The sequence below is a fragment of the Chanos chanos genome, chromosome 6 (assembly GCF_902362185.1).
Source record: "Chanos chanos chromosome 6, fChaCha1.1, whole genome shotgun sequence".
Lineage (NCBI taxonomy): Eukaryota > Metazoa > Chordata > Actinopteri > Gonorynchiformes > Chanidae > Chanos > Chanos chanos.
The window spans coordinates 34,283,857-34,311,719 of NC_044500.1; the positions used below are offsets into that span (position 1 = coordinate 34,283,857).

At 42.4% G+C, this 27,863-nt stretch overlaps 1 protein-coding gene across 1 annotated transcript; it reads left to right on the top strand.

Moving 5' to 3' along the window:
• Nucleotides 1-1,704: 1,704 nt before the first annotated feature.
• chd5 (chromodomain helicase DNA binding protein 5) lies at nucleotides 1,705-27,518 on the top strand. The gene is made up of 42 exons (XM_030776644.1): nucleotides 1,705-1,771; nucleotides 6,883-7,034; nucleotides 9,530-9,724; nucleotides 10,042-10,160; nucleotides 10,811-11,052; nucleotides 11,381-11,493; nucleotides 11,941-12,064; nucleotides 12,304-12,312; nucleotides 12,408-12,571; nucleotides 12,983-13,201; nucleotides 13,443-13,649; nucleotides 14,010-14,221; nucleotides 14,452-14,583; nucleotides 14,671-14,776; nucleotides 14,911-15,102; nucleotides 15,200-15,400; nucleotides 15,505-15,642; nucleotides 15,933-16,054; nucleotides 16,283-16,456; nucleotides 16,670-16,811; nucleotides 17,283-17,414; nucleotides 18,390-18,507; nucleotides 18,598-18,722; nucleotides 18,872-19,118; nucleotides 19,339-19,511; nucleotides 19,858-20,032; nucleotides 20,445-20,531; nucleotides 20,636-20,724; nucleotides 20,944-21,077; nucleotides 21,332-21,476; nucleotides 21,658-21,817; nucleotides 21,903-21,982; nucleotides 22,812-23,013; nucleotides 23,632-23,642; nucleotides 25,101-25,173; nucleotides 25,290-25,433; nucleotides 25,611-25,719; nucleotides 26,011-26,143; nucleotides 26,384-26,579; nucleotides 26,730-26,893; nucleotides 27,095-27,221; nucleotides 27,391-27,518. The coding sequence occupies exons 1-42, from the start codon at nucleotides 1,705-1,707 to the stop codon at nucleotides 27,516-27,518; spliced, it is 5,982 nt and encodes a 1,993-aa protein (XP_030632504.1).
• Nucleotides 27,519-27,863: the final 345 nt, after the last annotated feature.

The window sequence follows — 27,863 nt, forward strand, 5'->3', positions numbered from 1 at the left end:
GACAAATACAAAAACTTCATTTTGTTTGGCTTTTGTATAAATCTTTATGGCAGTCAAAACAAATAGATTGGTGGTCCATGGGCCACAGGTTCCCCACCCTTGCACTAATCACTTAATTTTTTTGTAACGAATTTGCACTTAAACTGGGGCATTGTCCGTGACGACAGTTAGGATATAATTTAGTTACTTCATTTTTACAATGGGATTTTTCCTAAAATACCGGAAGAATTTTACAATTCATATAGCCACTTTAACAGACAGCTTCAAGCTTTAACAATTTTGCCACGCTGCGAAATAGCTACCAAACTACAGCCATAAACATAAATTTATAGACGCACTGTAGAGTCTAATTTAGATTTCACATTTAGATGAGACCATACTAGGCCGGGGTTTTGTGAAGTGTTGGGGACTCCCACAACACGTACATTTGTCTAAATTATTTAGTGCTCGATAAGGAAAAATACTCAGAAATGTAGTATGTATTGCATGCATTATTATCTTTTCTCTTTCCTTATTTTTCGAAAACTGGGGGTGTAACCCAGCCTCACTCTGGTTTCCTAACTGTCTTAACGAGATTATTATTATATTAAACCCAAAGCTAAACTGAAGCTTTCCATAATTTGACCATCATAAGAAAAAAAGACAATGTTCTGTGCACTTGAAAAGCTTCATGTAAACCAGCATTTTTGTAGTGAGTTCTACCCTTTATATTTCTTTGTCTCGTGGTCGCCTACACGGCGTCTTGCAGCTGTGGTAACCTTGACAACCGCTCAAGTGACATACCGGTCGTCCTGACCATGTTTCAACAGAGTGCAACGAATTATAGAAGGCAGCTTTGTATTCTGGTCTTCCTTATAGTTTCTGGGAAGGATTTGCTTTGATCAACAATTTGTGGTGTTCGTTATAACAGAATTTAAGTCTGCAAATACTCAAGATAATGAATGATCGCGAAAACAGCTTCCTTGCTCTTCGCGTGGTCCCCGATGCGCTCCGACACCTGTAAACCAACAGAGATCATTCACTTCTAGTCTCTCAGTCTGCAGCACCGCGAATTCTATTTGTGTGACCTAAATTTGTCAACAAAGAAATGACGTTTCTCTGCGTTTGGTTTATTTATTTGTAACGAAACTGTTATTAGGCTCTGACAACGGATAGCTGAAAAAAGGAAACGTGATGTTAAAATGTGTACATTTGCCAGGAAAAATGCAAACATGGTTCAAAGAATTGAGCGAAGTTTCTCCCCTTATCCTTGTGTAACCTTCGATTCAACGGACTTTGTTGGGAAAAAGGGCAATACAAGTAAGAGACTGGGACATGCGGTATCGCTGCCACTTGCAGCACCGCATACTACTAGTAAAATTGGTTACTAGGGGAGCATTACTAACTAGTTGTGTTGAAAATTATGGGATGGATTGCCATGGCAACAGACCAGACGTCACATTCTGGGCATGTGTGTTCCATTTTTGTCTCTTTCTTATTTTCAGACTGGAGGATTTGGATAGAGAGGAGAGAGAAGAGAAAGAATATTTCGACTCTGTTTGAAACAGGGCAGCCATCTTTTTGGAAAAATAAAATCATTGTCTATTCTTTCACCGGACGACTCCAATTTTTCTTCGAGACATCTAGAGACGTAACGCTACTGTGGTATTTAGAGGGTTAAGTTTCATGACTTTGGGTTGGATGTGATTTTGTTATGCAGTAAAGATGCCGGGATCGCTAAGCAACGAAGACGAGGGACAAGACGACATGGATTTTGAGGACGAAATACCAGGTGAGGAAGTGAAGTATCAGGGGAGGGGGTGTTTCTGCCCTTCAGATATGTGCTGCTGCTACGCCTAGTTGAATGCGGGGAAAAGGGCTTGCCCTGCGCTATCGTAGACTTTAGAGAAGGGGGGCGAGAGGACGCAAGACTCACCGGTGTCTAATTTACTCTTGTGCGTGACCCTGTGATAGTCCACGTAGAATCTTCTGTCCTCCTCGGAACGTTGTTCGCTGTTTATACCCTCCAACATTCAAAAAGGCGCTCTGTGGTACAGAATTGTAGTCGGTCGAGGAGTGTGAAAATTATTCACCAAAAGTATGGTCATTCACACTGAGAGAATTTACCCTTCTGTGCATCTGTAAATCTCGATTAAAAATTTGATTTTTCCCTTTCTGACAGTTTCAGCAAGACTGCTGCCACCAGACGCAGTTTACTTTACATATGAATGAATTACGTGCATACCATTTCGACGACTTCCGGGCTGCACAGTGCTGGTTGCTATGATTTTGTATTTTAGCAATACTTACATGTTGTTCGTCAGCTGATGTAAAAACCCCTCGGCTTACGGTTGTCCCCTATGGAGTCTTTGGCGTATACTGTTCATTGTCTTGAAAACAGACTCATGTAATCAGAACGGATTTGTATTCGATTGATAAGCTGTGTTGAAATGGGATAGGACATCTTTTTCGAGGAAATGTAAATGGCCGTATTAGTATCTCTGTATGGACTAAGATAACAAAAAGTTCAACATGTGCAACAAGAGTGCGGCCACAGTATTTCACTATCTCTGTTATAACTCCTTGGGTGCGCACAGATGACACCACTGCTCCCCAAGCAAGGCTCCAAGTTTTTATCAGTGGCTCCCTCATTTCAAGAGTATGAAGTTACACACCTCCTCCTCAGCACTTTTCATTCAAAGAGCACTTTTTAAATTGAGAGACAGGACCTGTCTTTACACAACATTCTTATTTGGAGAAATCTCCTCTCCACAGATGAACTTCAATATTGCAAGACCATGATTATAACCATGACAAACCTGGAAGCACTGTATCAGACAAGAAAAAAAAAAAATCTTGTGTCAGTGATGTTAGCAAAATAACTATTGCTTCCCAAAGTCAAAACCCAATATTTTGGTCAATGAATGGTCTTCCAGGGCTCTGCCGGCATTGTTGTATGTAAGTCCTTATCCATTTGAAATACCTGTGTGGCCCTGTTTTATGTACACTCTCTGTTAAAGGGAACCCTGAACAAGATTCATCAATCTCTCAGTCTGACCTGTCCTAAACCCCCAGGGAGCTAGAATCAGTGTCACGGTAGGGTGATGTGATGAAGTGGCTCTATAACTAGGGTCTAGCCACGGCTGCCTGCTTTTTATACAACTGCATCTCTTTGGTCAATAAAATCAGTGGATTCACACTCCCCCCCCCTCCCCCCCGGCACCCAGTCACCACAGTGCCCTCTCCAAATGAATTGTGAATTAGTACATGGAACACAATTCAAAATGATTAAGAATTTGTACCTTTTCATTTTCCCATTCTTTTGGCTGTATTAAATAAAATTGGAGAATTGGAATGACTAAAATGCGCATAGACCTAAAACTGCTAATATTACTCTTTTGGGGACGGGTTAGACAGGCTCATTACTGAAGTACTCGGACACCTCCATGTAGCATGTATGAAATGCTGTGAGCTTAAAATGCTCTATGAGGGCTTTATAGCCGAATTCGCGGTTCCAATGAGTTCATATAATGCTGCACAGGTCCAGTAAAGGTTACTCAATTGTTTTTCAGGCCAGTTGTGTAAGGTGGATCTACATCCAATGGATAGGCTATATCACAATTGCTTCAAATGTTACAGCAATAACAAGATGAAATGAATGATGTGATGAATGGATTTCAAAGGGAAGGATGACAAAAAGAGTGTTGTAGGAAATTAGTTCAGACATCATAAATTCATGCATTGTGTCGTATCAGAATATTTCTTGCGATAGTTCATCAGCTTTTATTTTTCATCCCCCAAATGTAGAATGACAGCTGCCCTCTATTGTTTGGCTGGTATGCAAAAGCACAGCTAGCATTCAGAATCATTTTAATTGACTGATTTTTTTTTTTTTTTACACTGAAAGTGTGCAATGATATAGGCACAATGTAAGGAAAAGCAGAGGACTGAGAGTGGGAGCGCCTTGAGAATGTGACTGTGTGCAGCAGAACACATGACTGCCAGCCCTGGCCTGGGGGATAAAGTGATCAGTGATGCGTGTCCTCAATAACTGAGGACTTAACGAAAATGAATAGGTGCCCCCTCAAAATGAAAAGGGGAGAAACCGCAGGAGACTGACTGTAGGTAAATGTCCAATTTGCGTTTTGCTTTTTATTATTGGACGCTTAATGGAGATGTCTCATTTTGTGTCCCAGCCCCTTTAATTTGACTTACTGTGAAATGTGTTCCTTGGATAGATGTGATTGGAGACTATGTGCTTGGTCTGGAGGTCGGGAGTAAAGTGGAGAACAATGTGTCCAAAAGTAGACATTGTGTTCTCAAAAGCCATGGGAGGATCCCAGAAATACTGATTTTGCCGTCTCTGATTACCCTGATCTTTGACACTTTTCAAATATCAGTAACTGTAGGACCCTGTTCCTGTCAAAATCTATTACGCTGTCCTAGGCATTACTGCAAAAGGTTCTCTTTGTCATTGCCAGAGACTTTTCTTTCAGCTTTGGGTTTCTCTTGCATTGTTTTTCGCCCCTTATTTGAAATTCAAAAGATTATCATGAACCACTCTGGACTCACAGAAGCCATCGCTCCGATTAAGGGCTATTTTTGGACCTTGCACTGTGAAAGCTGACACCCCATCTTCGTAGCTAGAGATGTGTGTGCATGTACATATGTGCATTGTTTTGTGTGTGTGTGTGTGTGTGTGTGTGTGTGTGTGTGTGTGCCTGTATATGAGAGTGTGAGTAAAGAACGCATATGAAATCCGTGATGTTTAATAGTCACCACCATAAGTTCTGAATAATGTCTTCAATACATTTCCACAAATTAACATCATGTTTTAATGTCTAAAGCATCTCTTTCCAGTTGCCTTTCTTTAATATCTATGATTCTGAAAGGACACGGTTCACTCATTAAACAGACCGTACTTAAAAGAGAACAAATGTGTTTGCAGTTCTTGACTCACTAACATATCCCTCTCTGTGGGCTGCTGCCAAGGTTGTGGGTCATAGGCTTAGATCATATGACTGTCTAATATTGTTTGTAGTTGAGGGTGTTAAACTTTCTGAATACCAATTCATTTATATCCACTTTGTACCCATGTTTCATTTTAAGAAAGGGATTGGTTCATGGGTAAACACTGATGTCTAATCACTGAGAGAGCTTGTTTGTGTTTATGTGTGTGTGTGTGTGTGTGTGTGTGTGTGTGGTGTGTGTATGCTTCTTAATGAATAAAATCTGCAGTGCTGAATCACATAAGAGGAGAGAAATAGTCTGTAAAAAGCTCTTTGGCTTGACAAGGGCAGAATTTTAAGCTCACTGTTTCTCCACATTAGCGATCTGGGTACTATTAACAGGGTATCTCCACATGCAGGCTGTCATAGGGCTAATGCATTTTCCTGTAAATGCTCCCATTCTTATGGCCCGCCCAGGCTATGAATCTGCTGTCTAATGGAGTGCGCCAGTGGCCAAGCCCTTGTGAGAAGGTCAAAGCTACTCAATGGTCCAGACTCCCTGAGCTGGCACTCTTGTTGAGTTCAACAGCAGCTTTGCCTTTGAGGGCTCACTGCCAAAGCCTCCTGCCTCTAGCACTGCCTGGTCCAAACAAAACTTTGTCTGTAACGGGTGGGGTGGTGGGGGGTGTGTATTTGACTGGGCATGAGTTTCAGCTGTCCCTGGGGTTCGGACACCTCAGTCACGTGAGTAGGTATTGAACTGCGTGTGGTGTACTTCACCGAGAATGATCATTTTTTTTATTCAAACCTACCAACCGCTCACAAAGCCAAGAGCTTGCTTCAGTAGCGAAAAGATGCTGAAGAGATTACAAGAAGTCAACATTTATCGGATGTCATAGGAGGATAGTTGCTTTGACAGATACTTGCTTTTAGAAAGGTCAGATGATCAGTTCATGGACACATCTCGGAGGGCTGAGTCACGCTAGTGAGATACCTTTGTGTTTTACTGTAAGTTTTGTCACTGGAACGTTGCATCATCTGTGCCGTTAAAAAAGATGTTAAGTCAGTGGAGTTGTGATCTGCCTGGCAGGAGGCAGACGTGTTCCACAGACATGAAAGAGCCCCCTGTGAGATACTTCAGACGTGCTGCCCTAAATACCCTGCGCTTCACAGGCAACAGCAATGTTTACATGAGTAAGAAGAAAGAAAGAAAGAAAGAAAGAAAGAAAGAAAAAAAAAACGTAGTGGTTGTTGGCAAAGAGGGTAAGTGCGGTGAATGCCGATGCACTGGCGCCTAGTGTGGCTAGGAGCTGACTTCTGAGCCGCAGAGGTTGCCTTTTTCTACATGAGTAACCCCTTCTCACAGAAAGACTAAATTGAGGTTAAGTGGATCTTAAAGATAGCGTTCAGCAACTGAGGGAAAAAAAAAAACAAAACAAAAAAAATACACGCCCCTCATCCTTTTCCCTCGGGGTGTGGCAAGCTTCAAATCCCGTTTAGAGCTGATTGACTCTAACACACATGCTGCATATTTCATGGCCTCCATTCTGTGCTGGAAACTTGTGATGGGAGCAAGTCTCTTTACGGTGATGTGGTGACTGGCACTGCTTCCCAACTGTACCCTGTATCAACAGCACTGAAGTCAGGAACGAGTGCTGAAAAGCAGGCTGTGTTTACAGTGACATTACACACTTCACAATGGTCTTGGTGATCTTAGCTCACCTGATCCTCAAAGCTCAGTGTGTCAACAACGGCTTTTACTCTGTGCTTCTGAAGAGAATCTTTGCACAGGCATGGCCCAGCAATATTGATGTTCTTTAATGGTGACTGAAGAGGAAGATGAAAGCAAACGGAGAAGGATGATGTTGAACGCGGTCAGGAGACGCGTTAAGGGCCTCGGCTGTATTTGTGCACTGCGGTCCTGAAGACGTCCTGTTTGTGTTTCTGTGTTTAGATGAGGATGACGAGGGTGAGCCAATGAGGGTCCCGCTGTCACCTCTGGAGAGGTTCTTCTCCGAGGATGACTCCATTAAGCAGCAGAAAAAAAAGAAACCTAGCAAGCCGAAGGAGAGCAAGATGCCCAAAGTCAAAAAGAAGAAGAAGGAGGTAAGATCTGCTATACTGACATTTTTGCGGTGTTGACAAAGCATTTGACTGGGTTCAGTACGTGGATAACACAAATGACTTTAATCATGAGAATACGATTTTTCGACATTCTTGACTCCTGTCATTTTTCTTAATGTCGGTAATAAGACAACTTGTTAATTTGAACCTGAAAATTGGAAAATTACCCATTGTGTTTTCTTTCATAATTTTTTCATGGCTTTCAGTCATGAATTGGTCGGTACGGGGACGGGATGTCACATAGTGGATATTGGGAGACAGTGCAATATAAATGGTTTTCTACATCTCACTGTCTCAGTGCTACCTGTAGTTGACTGTGTTTGGGACTGAGGTGTCTTTCCCACTTGTAGGGGTTTTAGGTGATTATGCTGCTTTATCTGTGCCTCCTCATGCAGTTTGTCAGCTCATAACTGGATGATTAATATGTATGCATCAAGATTAAATCAGCACCTAACAAGCCCTTTTCCAGAAACATCCCCCTGAATATCGATGCACCATGACTGTCAGAGACAGATGCGGTACTATTGCCCATCTAGCTTACGGGATAAAACCTTCCTTTAGTGATGAACATCTGAGAGTCCCAGCTAACCCTGGTGTTTAATTATTGGATTCAGTTACTCTCTGATTTTCTTTTTTTATGAATTTACTTTTTTTTAAACATCTCTCTGTCTCTATACAGTCTCCCTCTTTCTCTCTGTTGACTGGATTTAACCTGACTGGCTGGCCAGTCAATGGTTTTGTTCCTGTCTACAGTAACCACAGAGCACTGAGGTCCGAAGCACTAATGAGAAGGGGATTCCACGTTCTCCCTCTCTGTCTCTCTTGCTCACTCTCTCTCTCTCTCTCTCTCTCTCTCTCTCTCTCTCTCACTCACTCACTTTCCCCCTCCCTACCCTTTCCCTCTCCCTTTTCATCTCTCAGTCGCTTTTGGCTCTCCTTCCTTTCCTCAGAGCTGCTAAATGCTCAGCTCAGGGCATGGAGGTCTCCCCTCAGCAGCAATCCACTCAGCCAGTGTCAGTCAAGCTCTCCCCACGGAGGTGTGTGACACATGGGCACAGATCAATGCGGGTCACAGCCGGTGCTCTCCGTTCTCCACTTGTTCCCGAGCTCAGACGTGACTGGGCTGAGCTGGGCATGAAGTGATGTGTGTGGATTTGGATTTGGGGATTCCGTTGTAAACACTGTGATAGGATGTGAATGAGAAATCTGTGACCCTGAGGATTGGCTGTGGGAATTGTTGTGATCATAGACATTGATAATTTAATGTCTTTGTTATGTGTATTTTTTCAGCTCAATGATGATAGGGCAAGCAGAGGATTTATTTATTTTTTTTATGAATGTGTCATAACATCTGAGATTGCTTAAAATTCGAGAAATAAATGCAATTAAATATCATTACCATTGTATGTAATCAATTCTTGGTTATACTCGGTTATACTCTTGTGCAGCTAATAACTAGTAGGGATAATATGTTAACTGAATTATACTTTTTCAAGGCGGGCTCATTTTTCTTTGTTATGACATATGGTTTACTGGAGGCACTTTGATTTATTTCTAAAATATAGCTCTGTTTGCCGAATAGGTCCGCAGCGTAAACGACTTCCCTCTGCCTTTTTTGCCAGATGTCTAGTTGTTCTTTTCTTTGCTTCATATATGAACACCTCTTCCCTTTCTTCTCTCTGCTGTGTACATAAATGAGGTTTGTCTAGACTGGCCTGGAACACAGGCGCTTCAACCACGGGGCTTCTGCATAACAAGCTCGTTATGCAAACGTGTCTGATTGGATGGCGCCATTCTATTGGCTGCTGCAGCAGAAAGAGAGGGCCTCCAACACTGCACAGTTTGGTCTCCATAGCAACACAGATGGGCTGCTAGTGGGGCTTGCACGCTCTGCGGCAATGCCGGCCTCCCTTGCTCTGCCGAGAGAGATGTTGCCAGGCTGCATACAGCTGCATGAGCAGCACAGCAACCGTGCAACAGGCTGCAACCTCTGACACTCAAATACAGATCAGTGGACTTAATCACTGCGTTTTCATAAATCCTTACATATGTCCAATGCGCTGAACTATCAATAGCATGCGAAACGATGTCTACTGTCGCCGATAGTATTTTTGTGCATTGGGTTTTTTCTTTTTCCCATGGATCTCTTAAGTCGATTGAAAATGGATAGATTTGGTGTTTTCTTTTTTGATATTTGGTGAACAGCTCTTGTTAATGTGAGTCATGATAACTGTTTGTTGGTGATGACAATATTGATGATAATGATGATAGTTTAAGTCTGATCTTTTTAGAGCTCACGGTTCTTTTGTGTCGATATACTGCATTAGTTTAGCCATTAAAAATTGTGTATTTTCTTTGTAATGTCACAGATCTTTGGTACTAGATGGATTGGTGTGATACTTTTAGGAATGTTAAAGCAGTTATGCAGTGGTTTTGCCATCACTGTGGCAATATCTATAATAGAAATATGTCCACAGGTAGGCGCTAGCGGGCTTGAGGAGTTATCGGAAAGAGAAGACCATGCTGAGAGGTCAGCTAGTGAGAGTAGCACCTATGCTCCCATGAAAAAGAAAAAGAAGAAGCCCAAAGAAAAGAAAGAGAAGAAAACCAAAAGACGGAAGAAAGATGAAGAAGAGGATGATGACGACGACGACGATGATGGAAATCTTAAGGTAGAGTTGTTCATTTATCTCTGTCAAGATCTCAGTATACTTACTATGTACGTAGTGCATTTTATTGTCATAAATCACATACCATATTTGAGATATCATATAGCAAATGAACAAATGACAAGAGTGATAAAAAGTAATACCATAAGCATACACAGACAAACGCACAAAAAGGAACAGGGAATGGGACGTTACAAAGAGCACGCAATGCATTGTGAAGTTACAGAGGTGTTACAGATTGAGCCGTTAAAACATCATCCTGAAAGTGACTATGAGGAATTTGTCGGCGTTCATGTGAGAACTCCATAATTTTACATCAGGAGCCCAAGTCCTCCAGCCAGCTGATGCAGGAGTGGGGTCTGGAAGACGTGCAGTATGCCTTCTCTGAGGAAGACTACAAAACGATCACCAACTACAAGGCTTTCAGCCAGTTCCTCAGGTGGGCGCCAAAGAAGCTCTCCCATTAGTACACTGCTCTCATCTGTCACATGAACCTGAATGTATCTTCTTGACAGCACAAATGCCATTGCTGTCATGGAACAAATGGTATGGAGGTACAGCTGGTCCTCTCGTTTAATTCGGAGGAACCGATGCATTGCATGTTCTATATCAACTGCGTGCGTGAACAGGAGTGCCTGAAAAGGACTCGAAGAATGTTTTACATTTTTTGCATTTCCACACACACACACACACACACACACACACACACACACACACACACACACACAAACTGTTATTGTTCAAGCGAGAAGCACGAGTGAGAACATGGTACAGTGTTGTCAGCTGTTCAGAGAGTTAGCTCATGAAAGGTACTGGGACCAAACTGTTTATTCAGGTCACGTCAAAATTTCATTGGCTCTGACTATTATTCGCTCTCGCTCCCTTTTTTCCTCACTGCACGTACTGATGACTGTATGGAATGTCAGATATTTCATTTATTCAATAGCAGTCTATCAAAAGGCACTCTACTGTAGAAAAGAGGGTGATACAGGTGACTGAATTTTTATGATACGACTTGAGTCAATCTTATAACAATCTTATCTGAATGGTTATTTCACACTTTTATGTCTCTTTTACATGCTGCCTTAGACCGCTTATTGCCAAAAAGAACCCCAAAATCCCCATGTCCAAGATGATGACAGTGTTAGGGGCCAAGTGGCGGGAGTTCAGCGCCAACAACCCTTTCAAAGGCACCTCGGCAACGGCCGTGGCCGCAGCTGTGGCTGCCGCCGTGGAAACTGTCACTGTGGCACCGCCTATCACCATTAACAGTATTCAGCAAATCTCTCAGATGGGGCCAATCAGAAAAGCCAAAACCAAAGAAGGAAAGGGTAAGGACGGTTGTTTTAGAGATTATATTCATAGTGCTTGGAGCAGATGTGATAAGGGTCCAGTGTACGAGTTTTTAGAAGCGTTTAAAAAAGACCAAATTAGATTTTAAAACTATGTTGATATTTGTATGCATGACTCAGTCGTATTGCCTTGAGCTTGACGTCTAAAGGTACACAGTCTTCCAGTTATTTTGAAAGCTGATTCAACATTGAAATCAGATCCATGCATTTTTCTTTGCAAAGTTTTTGCAATTTCGATTTGATTGCTGAACCCGCAGACATTTAGGTGCCAAATACTGAGTATTAGCTGGTGTGTGTGACATTTTAGGACCCGGTGTAAGGAAGAAGAGCAAGAGTGTGAAAGATACGAAAAAGAAAGGGAAAGGGAAGAAGACAAAATCAAAAGCAGGCCAGAGCGGGAAGAGGAAAAAGGCCTCCTCGGTAACAAAAAAAGCTGGAGCTTAACCTTCATCACATGGAAACATTTTGCCAGACACCCGCAACCTGATAGTTCTGGAAGTCAGCCTTAGTTCCCACAATAATGCAAGGAATGTTTTAGAGAAATACACCTTTATTTGCTCTCTACATATACGTGATCCTTCCATTTAACTGTTTGCATTAGTGCTAATTTTGAGTAAGAAATGGCAAATGTCCTGTCAGCAGTTAACTAAACATATTGACTTACCACTTATCCTCTCCCCTCAAGCGTCTGTTTTTTGGGGTAAATATACAGGGTAGATTGTTCTGTTTATACTGTTGGTTTATATATGTGTGTCAGTGAGGGGATGATTAGATTTACAAGTAAACAACATCTTTATGTGACAAAACAGATGCTGGGTGGGTTTTTTTTTTCATATCACTATGTCTGTTTCCTTTCTCTATTCCCAGAGTGAGGAAGATTTTCTGGATGAGTCTGACTTTGATGACGTCAGCATCCACAGTGCCTCTGTGCGCTCCGATGCCTCAGGGGCACCCAAGAAGAAGGCTCGGCGAGGTCGTAAAAAGAGAAAAAGTAAAATTGTCTCCTTTTTTGTTTTTTTTTTTACTTTGCTCAGATTGTTTTGTTTCATCCATGAATTGTTCTCGTAGCATGCGTTAACATGAAATAAACGTGATTATAGCAATAATTTATTTTTTTTGCGTATGGCATGGAGGAAGTTTTAAGTATTATTAGTATGACTGGGATTTTCCATTTTAATCTCTCTACGTATTGTTTACAGTTGGTTAGATCGTTTGTGCAGATAGTATCAGATTCGGAAGGTGTTATCGCGAAAATTGTCATGAATTCAACGTGTGAAGTGGGCGACCGTTGGCGTTGAGAGAGTGCGTTCTGTGCATTTCTGTGCTTGAAGAAGAAGATGGAGATGGCTATGAGACAGACCACCAGGACTACTGTGAAGTGTGCCAGCAGGGTGGGGAGATAATTCTGTGTGATACTTGCCCTCGTGCCTACCACCTGGTGTGCCTGGACCCTGAACTCGAGAAAGCCCCCGAGGGCAAGTGGAGCTGTCCCCACTGCGTGAGAAAATCTCTACTGCCTCTTACTATTACAGAGTCACATGCTTTCTAACCTCTATTTCACCTTAGTTTTTACCTTAGCATAGTTATACTTGGATCAGCTCATGGTTATTCAGGACAGCACCTGCATTTTTCCATCCCAGTATCCAGGATATCTGGTTGGATCTGTGTTGGTGCTATGGAAGAATTCGTTCAAAGGCAGATTCCTAACTCTGCCAAACCGCACTCTTCCAAATACGTTATTATGTTGAATTCATCATTATATATAAACCGTGCTTGCTCTAAGTGACAAATGAGTCATACATTAACTTGTGCTGGCACTGGCACTGGCACTAGCTTCACTACATACACTCAGTCCAGCTTGGCTCTCCTCCAGCCATTCAGTCTTTTCTGAAGTACTGTCTTCTCTCAGGAAAAGGAAGGCATCCAGTGGGAGGCCAAAGACGAAGATGATGAAGAGGAGGATGCTGCAGGAGAGGAAGAAGATGATCACATGGAATTTTGCAGAGTGTGTAAAGACGGAGGGGAGCTGTTATGTTGCGACACCTGTCCCTCGTCATACCACATTCACTGCCTGAACCCCCCTCTGCCGGAGATCCCTAACGGAGAGTGGCTGTGTCCACGCTGCATGGTGAGACCTGACCAAAGACCTCAACACACACGCACACACACACACACACACACACACACACACACACACACACACACGCACACGCACACAACTGTTTTATGCTAGTATACTGTCATAACATTTGTTTTCATAGGTTCTGTAGGATGTTCACAATTTTGTGCTTTTCTGATGCTGTACCATATAATTTAAGTCGTAATAAGTTACGCCTAATACATACAGTTCTTTCTGTGCATTTGTCCAGTGTCCTCCTCTTAAAGGGAAGGTTCAAAAGATTCTACACTGGGTTTGGGGCGATCCCCCGTTGCCTCCTGAGGCTCCCCCGGGGCCAAATGGTGAGTCTGTAGACGTGCTGGCTAAGCCCCCGCTGAAGGGACACCCTGAGAGGTTGCTGTTTGTGAAGTGGGCTGGTCTCTCCTACTGGCACTGCTCCTGGGTGCGGGAATTACAGGTAAGAGAGGGTGTTCTCACACAAATATCAAGTCATAACTACTCAAGGCAAGGCACAACCTTTTATTTCTGAATGACTGACAGAGTAAATATGGACCTGCAAAAGTACGTGTGAGTGCTGAAAAAACAATTTTCTTGCGGTGAACTGGATTTCTACCAAGTCTGTCAGGGTTAGTTGTAGAGTTTTCTATTTCTCTGCAATATTTAGGGAACTTTGTAGTAATTAAAGCTTTTGTGGTCCTGCTTCGTAAAGGTTACGATCAATGTTTTTTTTTTCTTTTAAAAACTGCTGTTGATTCATATATGAAAGCTAGTTCTCTCATTTGAAGGTATCGGTACATCTGTGTGTCTGTGTATGTAGCTGGAGCTGTACCACACAGTAATGTACAGGAACTATCAGCGGAAGAATGACATGGATGAGCCTCCGCCGTATGACTACGGCTCTGGGGATGAGGAGCTGAACAGCGAGAAGAGGAAGAGTAAAGACCCGCAGTACGCGGTCATGGAGGAGCGTTTCTACCGCTACGGCATCAAACCAGAGTGGATGGTCATTCACAGAATCCTCAACCACAGGTAACAGGCTGGGATTTACAACACGCACACTGCAGCTGACAACCGCAGTTAGACTTTTGTCATACACCGATTTCATTTAAACTAAACCTAATGCAGTGTAGTGCCAACTTCATGCTTCTTTCTCATTGTGAACATGAGAGATTTTGCTTGCGCTAAATATCATCTTCGCCAAATGTTTTGCTGAGGCTCTTGTAGGGATAGATTATCTCTGTGCTGTATCTGTCCTGTAGCTTTGATAAGGATGGAGATGTGCATTACCTGATCAAATGGAGAGACCTACCGTATGACCAGTGCACCTGGGAGGTGGATGACTTTGACATCCCTGACTATGAGAGCTTTAAGCAGGCTTACTGGGATCATAGGTATGCTGACCCTCTGCATTTGGATAAACACTCTGAGATCTATGAGCGGTGGGTGCTTTTATGATAAATTTGTACCATATCTCTTAGGGAGCAGGTGCTGGGGGAAGATCATCGCCCCCTTGTGGTGAGGAAAGGAAAGAAAACCAAAGAGGAGCAGAAGAGAGAACCACCTCCTGAGACTCCTGTGGTTGACGTGAGTGCTCTCCTTAAGTGCCCTGAATCCACTATGCATACTGAATTACCTGTTTACATCAGTAGCAGGCTCAACCATAATCTAAACCTATAGTTCCAGACTTATGCCACACACTTCCTGCTCTTTCCTGACAGCCAACTATCAAGTTTGACCAGCAGCCCTGGTACATCAATGCCACAGGAGGCACTCTGCACCCATACCAGTTAGAAGGCTTGAACTGGCTGCGCTTCTCCTGGGCGCAGGGCACCGATACCATCCTGGCTGACGAGATGGGCCTGGGAAAAACAGTGCAGACTATTGTTTTCCTTTATTCTCTCTACAAAGAGGTGAGATTATTTCCACAAGAGCCCAGCATCCATCTACTGAAGGAACAATACGAATCTCCTCTGATGGACTCTAATGTGTTTATTTTTCTTCTCTAAGGGCCATTCCAAAGGGCCGTTCTTGGTTAGCGCCCCATTGTCTACTATCATCAATTGGGAAAGGGAGTTTGAGATGTGGGCTCCAGACTTCTATGTGGTGACCTACACTGGGGATAAAGACAGCCGTGCCATCATACGTGAGAATGAATTCACCTTTGAGGACAGCGCTGTCAAGTCTGGCCGCAAGGTTTTCCGCATGAAGGTGGGATACATGGAAACGCCATCATGGAATGTCATGCAGTTTAGACTATGACACAGTGACATTACATGTAAGGTCGTGATCTGTGTTTTGTTTTCCACCCACAGAAAGACACCCCCATCAAGTTTCATGTGCTGCTGACATCCTATGAGCTGATCACCATCGATCAGGCCATTCTGGGCTCCATTACCTGGGCTTGCCTTGTGGTAGATGAAGCCCATCGATTGAAGAATAACCAGTCAAAGGTAACTAAATACTGGACTATTCACATTTTTTGTCCACAGTTTGTCATGGGTAATAAAGATGTTGTATTACATTGTAACTACCATGTAATACACAACATCATACATTATCCATATATTTTTGTTAACAGGTACACTCATAACTATTCAGAGAATAGAGTGCAGAGTGTCTCCATGTGCTTTTCTTATTCATCTTAATTTAACATTACTTAACTGAGCATTTTGAAATCCACACACAATTTTTGTAACAGTTGGAATTATGTGTCATTCTTTTTTTTTTCTTTTTTTTTCAGTTCTTCAGGATTCTGAATGGTTATAAAATCTACTACAAACTGCTTCTGACTGGAACCCCTCTGCAGAATAATCTGGAAGAGCTGTTTCACCTGCTCAATTTTCTCACACCAGAGCGCTTCAAGTAAGACTGCACAATCACACCAATCTGCACCCTAGCAAGGCTCTAGAAACCTCCAGAATCACTAATATGATGATTCTACAAAAATAGTTCTGCAGACTTTTAATTATTTACAGTAAATCCGTACTCCAAACTGTGTATCTGACAGCTTTTTATTCATGACACCAATGGCTGTAAACAGTTCAGAGTTGTTCACAGCACACTTTTAGACGTCCCGTACCCTCTTTGCAGCAATTTGGAAGGTTTTCTGGAGGAATTTGCGGACATCTCGAAAGAAGACCAAATTAAGAAGCTCCATGACCTGCTGGGGCCACATATGCTGAGGAGGCTCAAGGCCGATGTTTTTAAAAACATGCCGGCGAAAACTGAACTCATCGTCAGAGTGGAGCTCAGCCCCATGCAGAAGTCAGTCTATCTTTCCCTCTCTCTGTCCATCTCTACCACACCCTTCCTCACAATAGATAAGACCTCTGTAAACATTTTTTTTTACCGTCTATTTAAAAGTTCTGTCTCATGTGCTTGACATGTTAACAAAAGTCTAACCGACCTGAATCTGCAGTGACATCCAGTTAAACCAACTGTAAATGGAACTAAACAAATAATTTCTCTACTTCTCAGGAAATACTACAAGTTCATTCTGACCAGAAATTTTGAAGCATTGAACTCTAAAGGTGGAGGGAACCAGGTGTCTCTGCTCAACATTATGATGGACTTGAAGAAGTGCTGTAACCACCCGTATTTATTCCCTGTGGCAGCTGTGGTGAGTAGGAGATGAGGTGGGAGGGAATCAGGACAACTTACGGGGATGGTTCCCTCAGTTAACGGACGTGCTGAAAGAATGCTGTGCTGTATTTTTAGCTAACTGTAGAGCTGTATGCAGTATCGTTTTGAAATTGACTTTTAAAGACAGCCAGTCTTTTATTGCAGAGCCTGTTGTTTCTTACAGTCCATAGAGACATGATCTTTTTTTTTTTTATCATGTGGTTTTGTAAAAATCATTACATGCTTTGCGTGTATGGTGTATATCTTTATTAAAAATGTATCTTAAGTATTTTTTTTTTATATAAATATTTGAAAAGATGAGTCAGCATTTTAACTGACAGAGATAAACAAAGAGGTATTTGAAATGCTCGTACATTTTTTCAGTTCACTGTCACAATGTTATATTATTTCAGTTTCAATCTCTTTTCTTCTGTTCTCCCTGACGACTGTTGTGTAACTGTGTCCTCAGGAGGCTCCAGTGTTACCCAATGGCTCCTATGATGGGAACCTGTTGGTAAAATCCTCTGGTAAACTCACTCTGCTGCAGAAGATGCTGAAGAAGCTGAAAGACGAAGGCCACAGAGTGCTCATTTTCTCTCAGGTGTGTGTGTGTGTGTCTGTGTGTGTATGTGCCTATGTGTGTGTTTGTGTGTGTGTGTGTGTCTGTGTCTGTGTGTGTGCGTGCCTGTGTGTGTGTGTGTTTGTTTGTGTGTGTAACAAGATAACAATGTAAATCAGGAAAACACTACGCAGTGCTTTCTCCTCACTTTGAATGGAAGATTAATTGGAGGGTAAACCAAGACTTAAAACGGCAACGCTTCCCATTCATCATGTTAAATGAGGTTGGCATATTAAAAGGTATCTCCTCTGTTTATCTTCTCTTGCTTATTGTTTTCCCCTTCATTACTGTAGAATTAGATTAAGACACAATTTACAACACTTATTAATCTGATGAATGCTGAAGGTAAATCAGGTTTCTCTGGCAGATTTCTCTCCACAGATATTATTTCCTCTTAGGTCATATTTAACAACACTCTGTTTCTTTTCTCAGGCTCTTCAGTACTTGCATATTAAAGATGCTAATGTTTCAGCTGACTTCAAAGAGCAGTTTAAGAGAGGAATTTTAAGAATTAAACAATTTGAGTTCCTCACACAGACTGTAGCTACCAACCCATTTTTCTTCATTCTCTTTATGGAAGAAATGAGGTAGCTTTCCCTTGCTGAGGGCCAAGGTAGTCACAAATTGTGCTCAGTTAAGTTGCCAGGCCAATTTGTGGGACCTTTGAGTTTGTTTTGTGTTCACGTTAACTTTTCACTCTTAAAGTTTGATTAATACGTAGTTCACTGTGTTTGGGTCATTTATGCTTGATGGTAAGAGTTTGATAAAAGGAATTCTGGCGTAGAGCCTTTGCCCGATTGACTGGCGTGCTAATCAAAAATGAACCCCTGGTAATGTGAATTCTATGTTGTAAATGATCCAAATTTGTGTAAAGGTTGTACGCATGTTAATCAAGCTATGTCTTTTCTGTCTTTCACATTCTTCTGTTTTCTTTTTTCTGCCCTGTTCCTCTCTCAGATGACTAAAATGCTGGACCTGCTAGAGGACTTTCTCGAGTATGAGGGCTATAAATATGAGCGTATTGACGGAGGCATCACGGGAAGCCTGCGGCAAGAGGCCATTGATCGCTTCAACGGTGAGACAGTGGCATGAAGAGATGCGTGCAGTTATGTCTGTGACCACTAGAGGGCATGCTTCTTTACATTCTCTCTCTCTCTCTGTACAGCACCTGGAGCGCAGCAGTTTTGCTTCCTGCTCTCTACACGTGCTGGAGGCCTGGGTATCAACCTGGCCACAGCAGATACAGTCATCATCTATGATTCTGACTGGAACCCACACAATGACATTCAGGTACATATACTCACAGAGACACAGACTGTGTGTGCAAACAGCTCATACATGTCTATTTTTTTAATTTTCTTTTATCCCTCTCTCTCTCTCTCTCTCTCTCTCTCTGTCTCTTTCTCTTCCATCCTTATTGCCCCCTCCCTTACCTGCAGGCATTCAGCAGGGCTCACCGGATTGGTCAGAATAAGAAGGTGATGATTTATCGTTTTGTGACGCGAGCCTCAGTGGAGGAACGCATTACCCAGGTGGCCAAGCGTAAGATGATGCTGACCCACCTGGTGGTGCGGCCCGGCCTGGGCTCAAAGACAGGCTCCATGTCAAAGCAAGAATTGGATGATATCCTGAAATTTGGCACAGAGGAGCTCTTCAAAGATGACGTTGAAGCTGCCAGAGCCATGGGTAAGTTCAATGCTTCTTCTTTTCATAATTCATATTCATATTCATAATACAGCAAAATCCATGTAAAATGATAGATTTTAAAATTATACACTCTTGTGTATTCTTAGAGTTCTGTGATTTGGTTGTTCTGTTTCTTATTTGGTGCAAATGCCAATTGGCCATTGAGTGATCTAATCTATCTTTGCATTGCGTGTATGAAATGGTTTCATTTCTCGTCCAGGTGACAATAAGGATGGTGAGGAGGGAAGCGTGATCCACTATGACGACAATGCCATCTCCAAACTGCTCGACCGCAGCCAAGACGCCACCGAGGACACGGAGATCCAGAACATGAACGAGTATCTGAGCTCTTTCAAGGTCGCCCAGTACGTGGTCCGAGAGGAGGACGGAGAGGTGAATGCCATGCCATTTCACTTTTACCCAGTGGCATAACTTACACCGAGAGACACATAATATGCTAACACCATTGTTTTATAGATATGAGGTACTGACTGTTGTAAAAGTAAGCTCTTATGAAAGCTGTTCAGGTTTGTGAATGATAAGGCCCTTTCAATGCAAATTTGGGTCATGCATCATTAATTTTCATTGTTATGTATGTGTGTGCTCGCACAGGAGAGGTCCTCAGGAGGCCATCTCTGTGTTAATTCATGAGTTGCCTTAGGCCTCACTCTGTACGTGTGTGTGTGTTCGTGTGTGTGTGTGTGTGTGTGTGTGTTTGTGTGTCTGGGTGTTGATTTAGGAGGAGGTGCAGAGGGAGATCATTAAGCAGGAGGAGAATGTTGATCCTGACTACTGGGAGAAGTTACTCAGACATCATTATGAGCAGCAGCAGGAGGACCTGGCCCGTAATCTGGGCAAGGGCAAGAGGATCCGCAAACAAGTCAACTACAACGATACCACCCAGGAGGACCAAGGTACAGAGACAACACACACACACCCCTGCTCACACGCACACGCACATGCACGCACCTGTACACACAAACAGACACACAAGAACACACACACAGACACACACACACACACACACACACAGACATACACACAGACTTGTTGTGGTTTTTTGAGTTTTTTGTTGTTTAGTGAACTGGTGACACAGCATGTACATAAACCCAATACAATATCTCAGTGTGGCTTCACCTTGCTCAAAATATTGTTCAGCTCCTTGGCTTTAACAGTGGAGATTTAGACCCAGAGTTTTAATGTGTTAGAGCAGTGGTTTACTAACCGTGAAGTGCCGGCTATAACAGCATGTAGCTCTATAGCTGCACTGAGCTCCTACAGAGGAGTCAATGCGCTGTGCTGTTTTCTCTGTGGTCTTGGGCTCAGAGTGGCAAGATGATCTTTCAGACAATCAGTCCGAGTACTCTGTGGGGTCCGAGGATGAGGACGAAGATTTTGAGGAGCGGCCAGAGGGTAGGTATTGTCATCTCACAAAAGAAACAGTTATTTTTTTTGTTTGTTTGTTTGTTTGTTTTTACAGAGAGCATGGGCTTAAAGGACATGTGTGTATTTTTCAGGAGGACGCAGACAGTCCCGCAGACAGATGAAGAGCGATCGAGACAAACCTCTTCCGCCTTTACTGGCGCGTGTGAGTGGGAATATAGAGGTAAGTAGTTTTTGTACATGATTGGAAAAGAGCAAAGTGCTTCTGAAAATCCCCATGCACTTTAGAATCATTCACTCATTATGGGAGCTAAAAAAAGGCCTGCATGCTTGCCAAGCTATTTGGCTTCCTGACTGCTGTCTCTCTCACAGGCTACGGATGGTCTCTTATGAAATATGAAAATGTAGGTGTTAAAGATGAGTTAATGATTTTATGAAACAGGTACTGGGTTTCAATGCCCGTCAGCGTAAGGCTTTCCTCAACGCCATCATGCGCTGGGGGATGCCTCCACAGGACGCTTTCAACTCCCACTGGCTGGTTAGAGACCTGAAAGGCAAGAGTGAGAAAGAGTTCAGGTATAAAACAAAGGCTCTTTGGTCTTATTGATTTAGTCATCTGTTGAGATTATGCTTTCTTTTGTTGTTTTAAAAAGACTGATCAGTGTGTGTGTGTGTGCGTGTGTGTGCGTGTTTGTGTGCGTGTCTGTGTGTATATGTTGGTTTGTGTGCATGCATGCATGCGTGTGTGTGTGTGTGTGTGTGCGTGTTTGTGTGCGTGTTCGTGCGTGCGTGCGTGTGTGTGTGTGTGTGTGTGTGTGTGTACCCTTCAGGGCATATGTATCTCTCTTTATGAGACACCTGTGTGAACCTGGGGCAGATGGAGCAGAGACATTTGCTGACGGTGTCCCGCGGGAGGGACTGTCACGCCAGCATGTCCTTACCAGGATTGGGGTCATGTCTCTAGTCCGAAAGAAGGTATTGCTCCCTCAGTCTTCAAGCACTTACGTCTGTTTATATGAGCACTTCAGAGACAACTTAGCCTAATGACTCATATAGACTGGCACTCTATCACTATATGCAGCTTGCTGTTTTGTGAATGAGTGTATTTCATTTGTATTTCAGTAACAGAGTTGCTTATGCTTGTGTCTGTGTGTAGGTTCAGGAGTTTGAACATGTTAATGGGAAGTATAGCTCTCCAGAACTGATCCCAGTGGGCTTGGAATTGAAGAAACTGACAGAGAATCTCTCATCTGACCCAAACACTCCAGTGCCCGCCAGCCCTGCTGTTACTCAGCCCGGCACACCGGTACCCGCAGGTCTGTGTGTGTGTGTTAGTGTGTGAAGTGACCTTTATGCTGTGCTAACAGTTGAGACTGATGATGTTATGTGTTTGTTTCACAGAGAAAACTGAATCAGCGTCTGGGCCGCCTGAGGACAAGGACCCTGCAGATCAGGAGAGTACAAAGCCCTCAGAAACAGAGGTCAGACCCATTTACAGAAAAATAAAGCAGCACTTCCTGTGCAATAAGATGCAATGAGACCCAGAGCTGAACATATGCATATTTCTACTGAATATGGATGGCGTCTTCACTCTTACAGTGAAAAGAATAATTTGTATATTGGAACTGATTCTAAGGACATATTATATTTTGATGTAAAATCTTATCACACTTTAACTTTACAAATTACAAGCAATTGTTCTTTTGTTTAGTTCCCCAGTAACTTCTTATTCTTCATGCTGTAAAAGCTAACAGTGCAGTAAAGTCTAACATACACAGTCTCGACACATATTGTGCATTTCATATAGATCCTCTGACCTTTTCAGTCTTTCGTGCCTGGGCAGCTCTGACATCTCCTCCTCTCTATTTGCCCTCACTTTGAACATGGAGCTGGTTTGGTTCTCCAATCACAACATCTCACCATTACAGTTGTAACCTTTCTTTGACGTTGATGGCTTAATGGCCATCAACGTCATAAGGCTTCTCATATATGGCTTTTCAAGCTTTTTCTCAAGGTCCCACAGGACTAGCTGCACTTTGTGGTTCACACTGCTCAGTGAGCCAGGATGTAGAAAGGTGAAGAGCATGAAGGCACTCTGTCAGACCGCACCAAGTGTATTTGTCTAGAGCCACTGGCAACCACCTTCTTCGTCTTCTGCATGTGTAGTAGAGTAAATGTAATAACTGTAGTTTGAGTTTCTGGACTAGAGTAGCTGTGGTTACTACATTCTACATCAGCACTTCTCTAAATAGCGTCATTTCCATTTCTTCATATTTGTCTTACATCTCACAGCTCTATCTTATTTTTCAGGCTGCTCTTGGTCCTGAGTCCTCCCCTCCTGTAGAGAAGACCCCAGACACTGAGGAACCTAAGAGTGGTGGTACAGAGGAAAGATGCACTGAGGAGAATGAGAAGACAGACAGTGCCCAGGCCCAAGCAAAACAATCGTCCAATCAAACACAGCCACCCACCAATCTCACTGAACAGTCCACCAATAAGACATCACCTGCAGGTGAGGCAAAGTGACTGATGTTGCATTGTATAATATAGGTTAAATGTTGCACTGTATTATATAACTTACCGTCTTACAGTGTCAGCAGTGCAATGCAGAAATCCTGATTTGTTTAGCCTGTGTAGATTGTTGATTTGTTTAGCCTGTGTAGATTGTTGATTTGTTTAGCCTGTGTAGACTGTTGATTTGTTTAGTCTGTGTAGATTGTTGATTGGTCTAGCCTGTGTAGATTGTTGATTTGTTTAGTCTGTGTAGATTGTTGATTTGTTTAGTCTGTGTAGATTGTTGATTTGTTTAGCCTGTGTAGATTGTTGATTTGTTTAGTCTGTGTAGATTGTTGATTTGTTTAGTCTGTGTAGATTGTTGATTTGTTTAGCCTGTGTAGATTGTTGATTTGTTTAGTCTGTGTAGATTGTTGATTTGTTTAGCCTGTGTAGACTGTTGATTTGTTTAGTCTATGTAGATTGTTGATTTGTTTAGCCTATGTAGATTTTTATTTGTTTAACCTGTGTAGACTGTTGATTTGTTTAGCCTATGTAAATTGTTGATTTGTTTAGCCTGTGTAAATTGTTGATTTGTTTAGCCTGTGTAAATTGTTGATTTGTTTAGTCTGTGTAGATTGTGGATTTGTTTAGTCTGTGTAGACTGTTGATTTGTTTAGCCTATGTAGCATCTTTTGGATTTGTTGATTTGTTTAGCCTGTGTAGCATCTTCTCACAGATTGCATTTTATGACTGATTTTAAAGTCTACATTTCTTTGAGCTGCACATATTTTCTAAAAAAAAAAAAAAAAAAAAAAACAAGCAAAAAAACCCAGTTAATAATTGCTTACAGTCATTTGCGAAAAAAAAAAGTGCAACCCTACCATATGATATCTCTCTCTCTCTCTGTGTGAGTTGCTGCTCTTTATCTAACTGCTTACTTACGCCTCAGGTTAATTATTTGCAGTCATCTGAGTACATGGATATCAATGGTCAAAGGTTACACAGCTGACACTGACTGATGATGAATCTCCTGCATACTTCCATGCCAACCTGATCTTAGCCATCAGTCCTCTCTAAATAACAACAAGCTCAGCTGTTGTTTTCACTGTAGCTCCTGTCAAACGTGCTGATAATTAGTCTTCTCTCCAAGTCCCTGACATCCCTTCCTTTCATAATGACTGCCAAAAAATGAGTGACTAGTCCTCTGCAACATGTTTTTATACATTACCCCAAACATGAAGGGATATTAAATGTTTACATCAAGAATCACAGCCAAGGGGAAGCTTTCAGTACACTTTGTATCTCTCATTTATTTAAATGTTTTTGTATTTAATGGTATTTAAATGTATACAGTCATTTTTAAACCAGCACAAAATTGGATGTAAAATTGCCCACATGGTATTATTAAGGTGGAGTGCTTGGCAGAATTTCAGGTTATAAGGTATCTTCAGGTCACATTATGCTGCCCTTATTTACAGGAGGCAAGTCCATCACATTTTTATTTTGTCATAATTAGACAAAGCCCATGTAAGTGCACAAAATGAATATATATATATATATATATATCGTTATACATGTGCATTATAGCCTCGTGTTAAAATGCATCAATGTATACACTGATATCTATGAAAGTACAGATATATTTCTGCATCAACATTATGACGGTGTACCAGTGGAGATTTGGACTCACCAAATGACTCAAAAAAGCTTCTTAACAGCCATCGGCTACCTTCATATTGCATACTAATGCAATGTTGTGTTTTTATTGAAAATACATTGACAAAAGTGATTTTGCTAAAATGCTACCAAATTGTGTTCTAAACTTGGAGAGGGTAAGTATGATGTAAATTTGTTAATGAATTAATGGATGATTTTACAGTTGTATTTTCACTGTTCATGCTGCTACAATGCTTTTGGGAAACAGCCCAGGGTAGATGCCACAGGGAGATTTCATCACTACTTAGTGGATAGATGTGAATCATAGGCATATATGGAAGAGGAACTGAATCCTGTCTGTGATCTTGTACAATGAATTCTTCAATCCTATATTTCTGAAACTAAAAGACAGTCTGGGTTTGGATCCTAGGGGACCCTTGTCAAGAGACAGAAAGTTCAAAAGAGAAGACAGAGACTGACGCTCCCCTTGTTAAAACAGAGGAAAAGGACCTAAAGCCAGGTCAGTGCTACAGTTAGAGACAGAGATGGACAATTCATTCCTTTTATTTTGTACAAACTTTTTATGCTAATATTGACATGCCTCGGTACGCTTATCCTCCTCTGCACTCGTAACAGATGAATCAAAGAGTGAGGATGCCCCTGAGACTCAGCTGAACGGGGAGAAAGAATTGAGAGACGAGACAGACGAGAGCCGCAAAGATGAAAAGAACAGCTCGAAGACAAGGTTCATGTTCAACATCGCAGATGGAGGCTTTACAGGTGAGTTAAAAAAAAAAAAAAAAAAAAAAAAATCAGTGATTCTCAGCATATTGTTGCGATAAAACATTCCCCTTTCGCAGGCAGTCCCTGAGGGAACAGCTTCGTGCAGTCGGAGCTGTATCAGTGTATATTTGAGTGGGAGTGTTACACAGATGTGTGATGTTTGTTCCTTCTCAGAGCTGCACACCCTGTGGCAAAACGAGGAGCGAGTGGCCGTGTCATCGGGAAAGATGTATGACATCTGGCATCGTCGCCACGACTACTGGCTCTTGGCTGGGATCGTAACGTATCCTCTCTCAGCACTGGAAACTACTTCTCGTGATGGTTTTTTTTTTCTGTCCCTCAGCTGCTTCTCAGCACTGGTTGTCATGTGGGTTTAAGCACTGGGACATTGTTCATGTGGGCTTAAGTACCGAGGCTTGTTCTTGGCAATTTGCTTCACTAAGCTATGCACGGATATAATCGTAACAGTTGCTATTTTTAATTGGGTGATATGTTTCTCTTGGATCTTAAATGTTGTGCGGATATGGTTACCAACGGTCTCTGAAGTGAAACCTTGACGAGACCTTTTCCCCAGACACGGTTATGCCCGGTGGCAGGACATCCAGAATGATCCACGATACGTTATCCTCAACGAACCCTTTAAGAGTGAGATGCATAAAGGCAATTACCTGGAGATGAAGAATAAATTTCTAGCACGTCGTTTTAAGGTTTGTGCCCCTCAGACTTGAAAGGGCTGAGGGAGTAGTCGACCGTCTTATCTGATTCAAGTCGAATCAAACCTTGAACCTGATTTAAGCTGAAATACGTTTACATGTTTATACATGTCATAAATACGTTTATACATGTTTGAAGTGTGCTAAAAAATATTACGTAAAAAATGCATACCAAGAAAATCTTCAGTTACAGACATACGGTGATGCAGTTTTCTCTCTCTTTCTCTCTCTCAGTTGCTGGAACAGGCTCTGGTGATAGAGGAGCAGCTGCGGCGAGCGGCATATCTAAACATGACACAGGATCCCAGCCATCCTGCCATGGCCCTCAACACACGCTTTGCAGAGGTGGAATGTCTGGCTGAGTCCCACCAGCACCTGTCTAAAGAGTCACTGGCAGGGAACAAACCTGCCAATGCTGTCCTACACAAAGGTACCCCTCTAACCGACCCCTTGAGCTTTTTAAAGAACGTAATGCTTATACACGTATGTGTATATGTCTGTAGTTTTTTTTTTTTTTTTGTGGTATGTATCATGTACATGACTTTGTACCAGTGGTCTTATTTGCGTTCTGTCATTGCAGTGCTGAATCAGTTGGAGGAGCTGTTGAGCGACATGAAGGCAGATGTGACGAGGTTGCCCTCCATGCTGTCCCGTATCCCCCCCGTGTCAGCGCGTCTACAGATGTCAGAGAGGAGCATTCTGAGCCGACTCACCAGCCGGGGCAACGAACCGCCCCCACAGCAGGTACGCTTCAGAAACCAGACCCGTGTAAACACAAACAGAAGCGTGCTTGCTTCTGTGTCTCGTCCCTTACAGATCCACTTACACTCAGCTGATCCCCTGCTTAACAACGAGGCACGTTAGACTGTAAGATACAGATTATCTATAGATCTAATTGTATATAATAGCCAACCAGTAATCCCAATAGCAGCCTGCTTTGGTCAGCCTTTTCCACAGGGCTCGTTTGGCTGCTCTCAGATGTACGGCAGCGGTTTTGGAGGAGGGTTCAGAGGACCTGGTGCCGGGGGAATGGTCAACTACAGCCAGATGCCTTTAGGGCCATATGTCAGCGGTGAGTGTCACATCTCTGTGCCCCCTACATTTCAACAACATCTCAGTGGTAGGAAACACACATAGCTAAAACGTCGGAAAATGTAGAAAAATTCGAGGTGTCATAATGATCCGAACTGAACTTAAAATTGTAATGAACAAGTTATTTTTCGCTTGTATTTCCCTTTCAGTGTCCACGAATGGACCTCCACCCCCAACTAGTCATCTGGATAAAAAAGCCAGTGATAATCTAAGGGATGTCACCACTCCTGACCTGAAGTCAGGAAAATCCAACGACGTCATCTGCATCGAGGACTAGGCACCCCCCAGTCCCCTACACACCCATTCTCTAAAAAATGAACACAAATGTGGAGCTCTTCTCCGACCTATGAATATTATACAGATATATAAAATCTTATTGATTGCACTTTTTGTCCTTAAACGTTCTAACTTCTGCGCCAGCAGGCTTTAATTCAGTAAGTTTTGGCTTTTTTTTTTTTAAATTTACTTAACATCAGTTGCATCAGTGGAAGAAAAGGATGGGGACAGAAGGGTGGAGGATGTTGGGGCATGGACTCTTCAGGGACAAAGCTTTACCGTTATGACTCTCTTTTTCTTCAGAGGACTTAAGCTACTCTTCCGCTGTTGAGCCATTTGGAGGTGC

Bases quoted from the DNA above. Each gene is read 5' to 3' on its own strand.
- chd5 (XM_030776644.1), top strand. From the start codon at position 1,705: ATGCCGGGATCGCTAAGCAACGAAGACGAGGGACAAGACGACATGGAT. The intron at 10,161-10,810 runs GTGGGCGCCAAA...ATGCTGCCTTAG, and splicing joins GCTTTCAGCCAGTTCCTCAG to ACCGCTTATTGCCAAAAAGA. The intron at 25,434-25,610 runs GTGAGTTAAAAA...GTTCCTTCTCAG, and splicing joins CGCAGATGGAGGCTTTACAG to AGCTGCACACCCTGTGGCAA.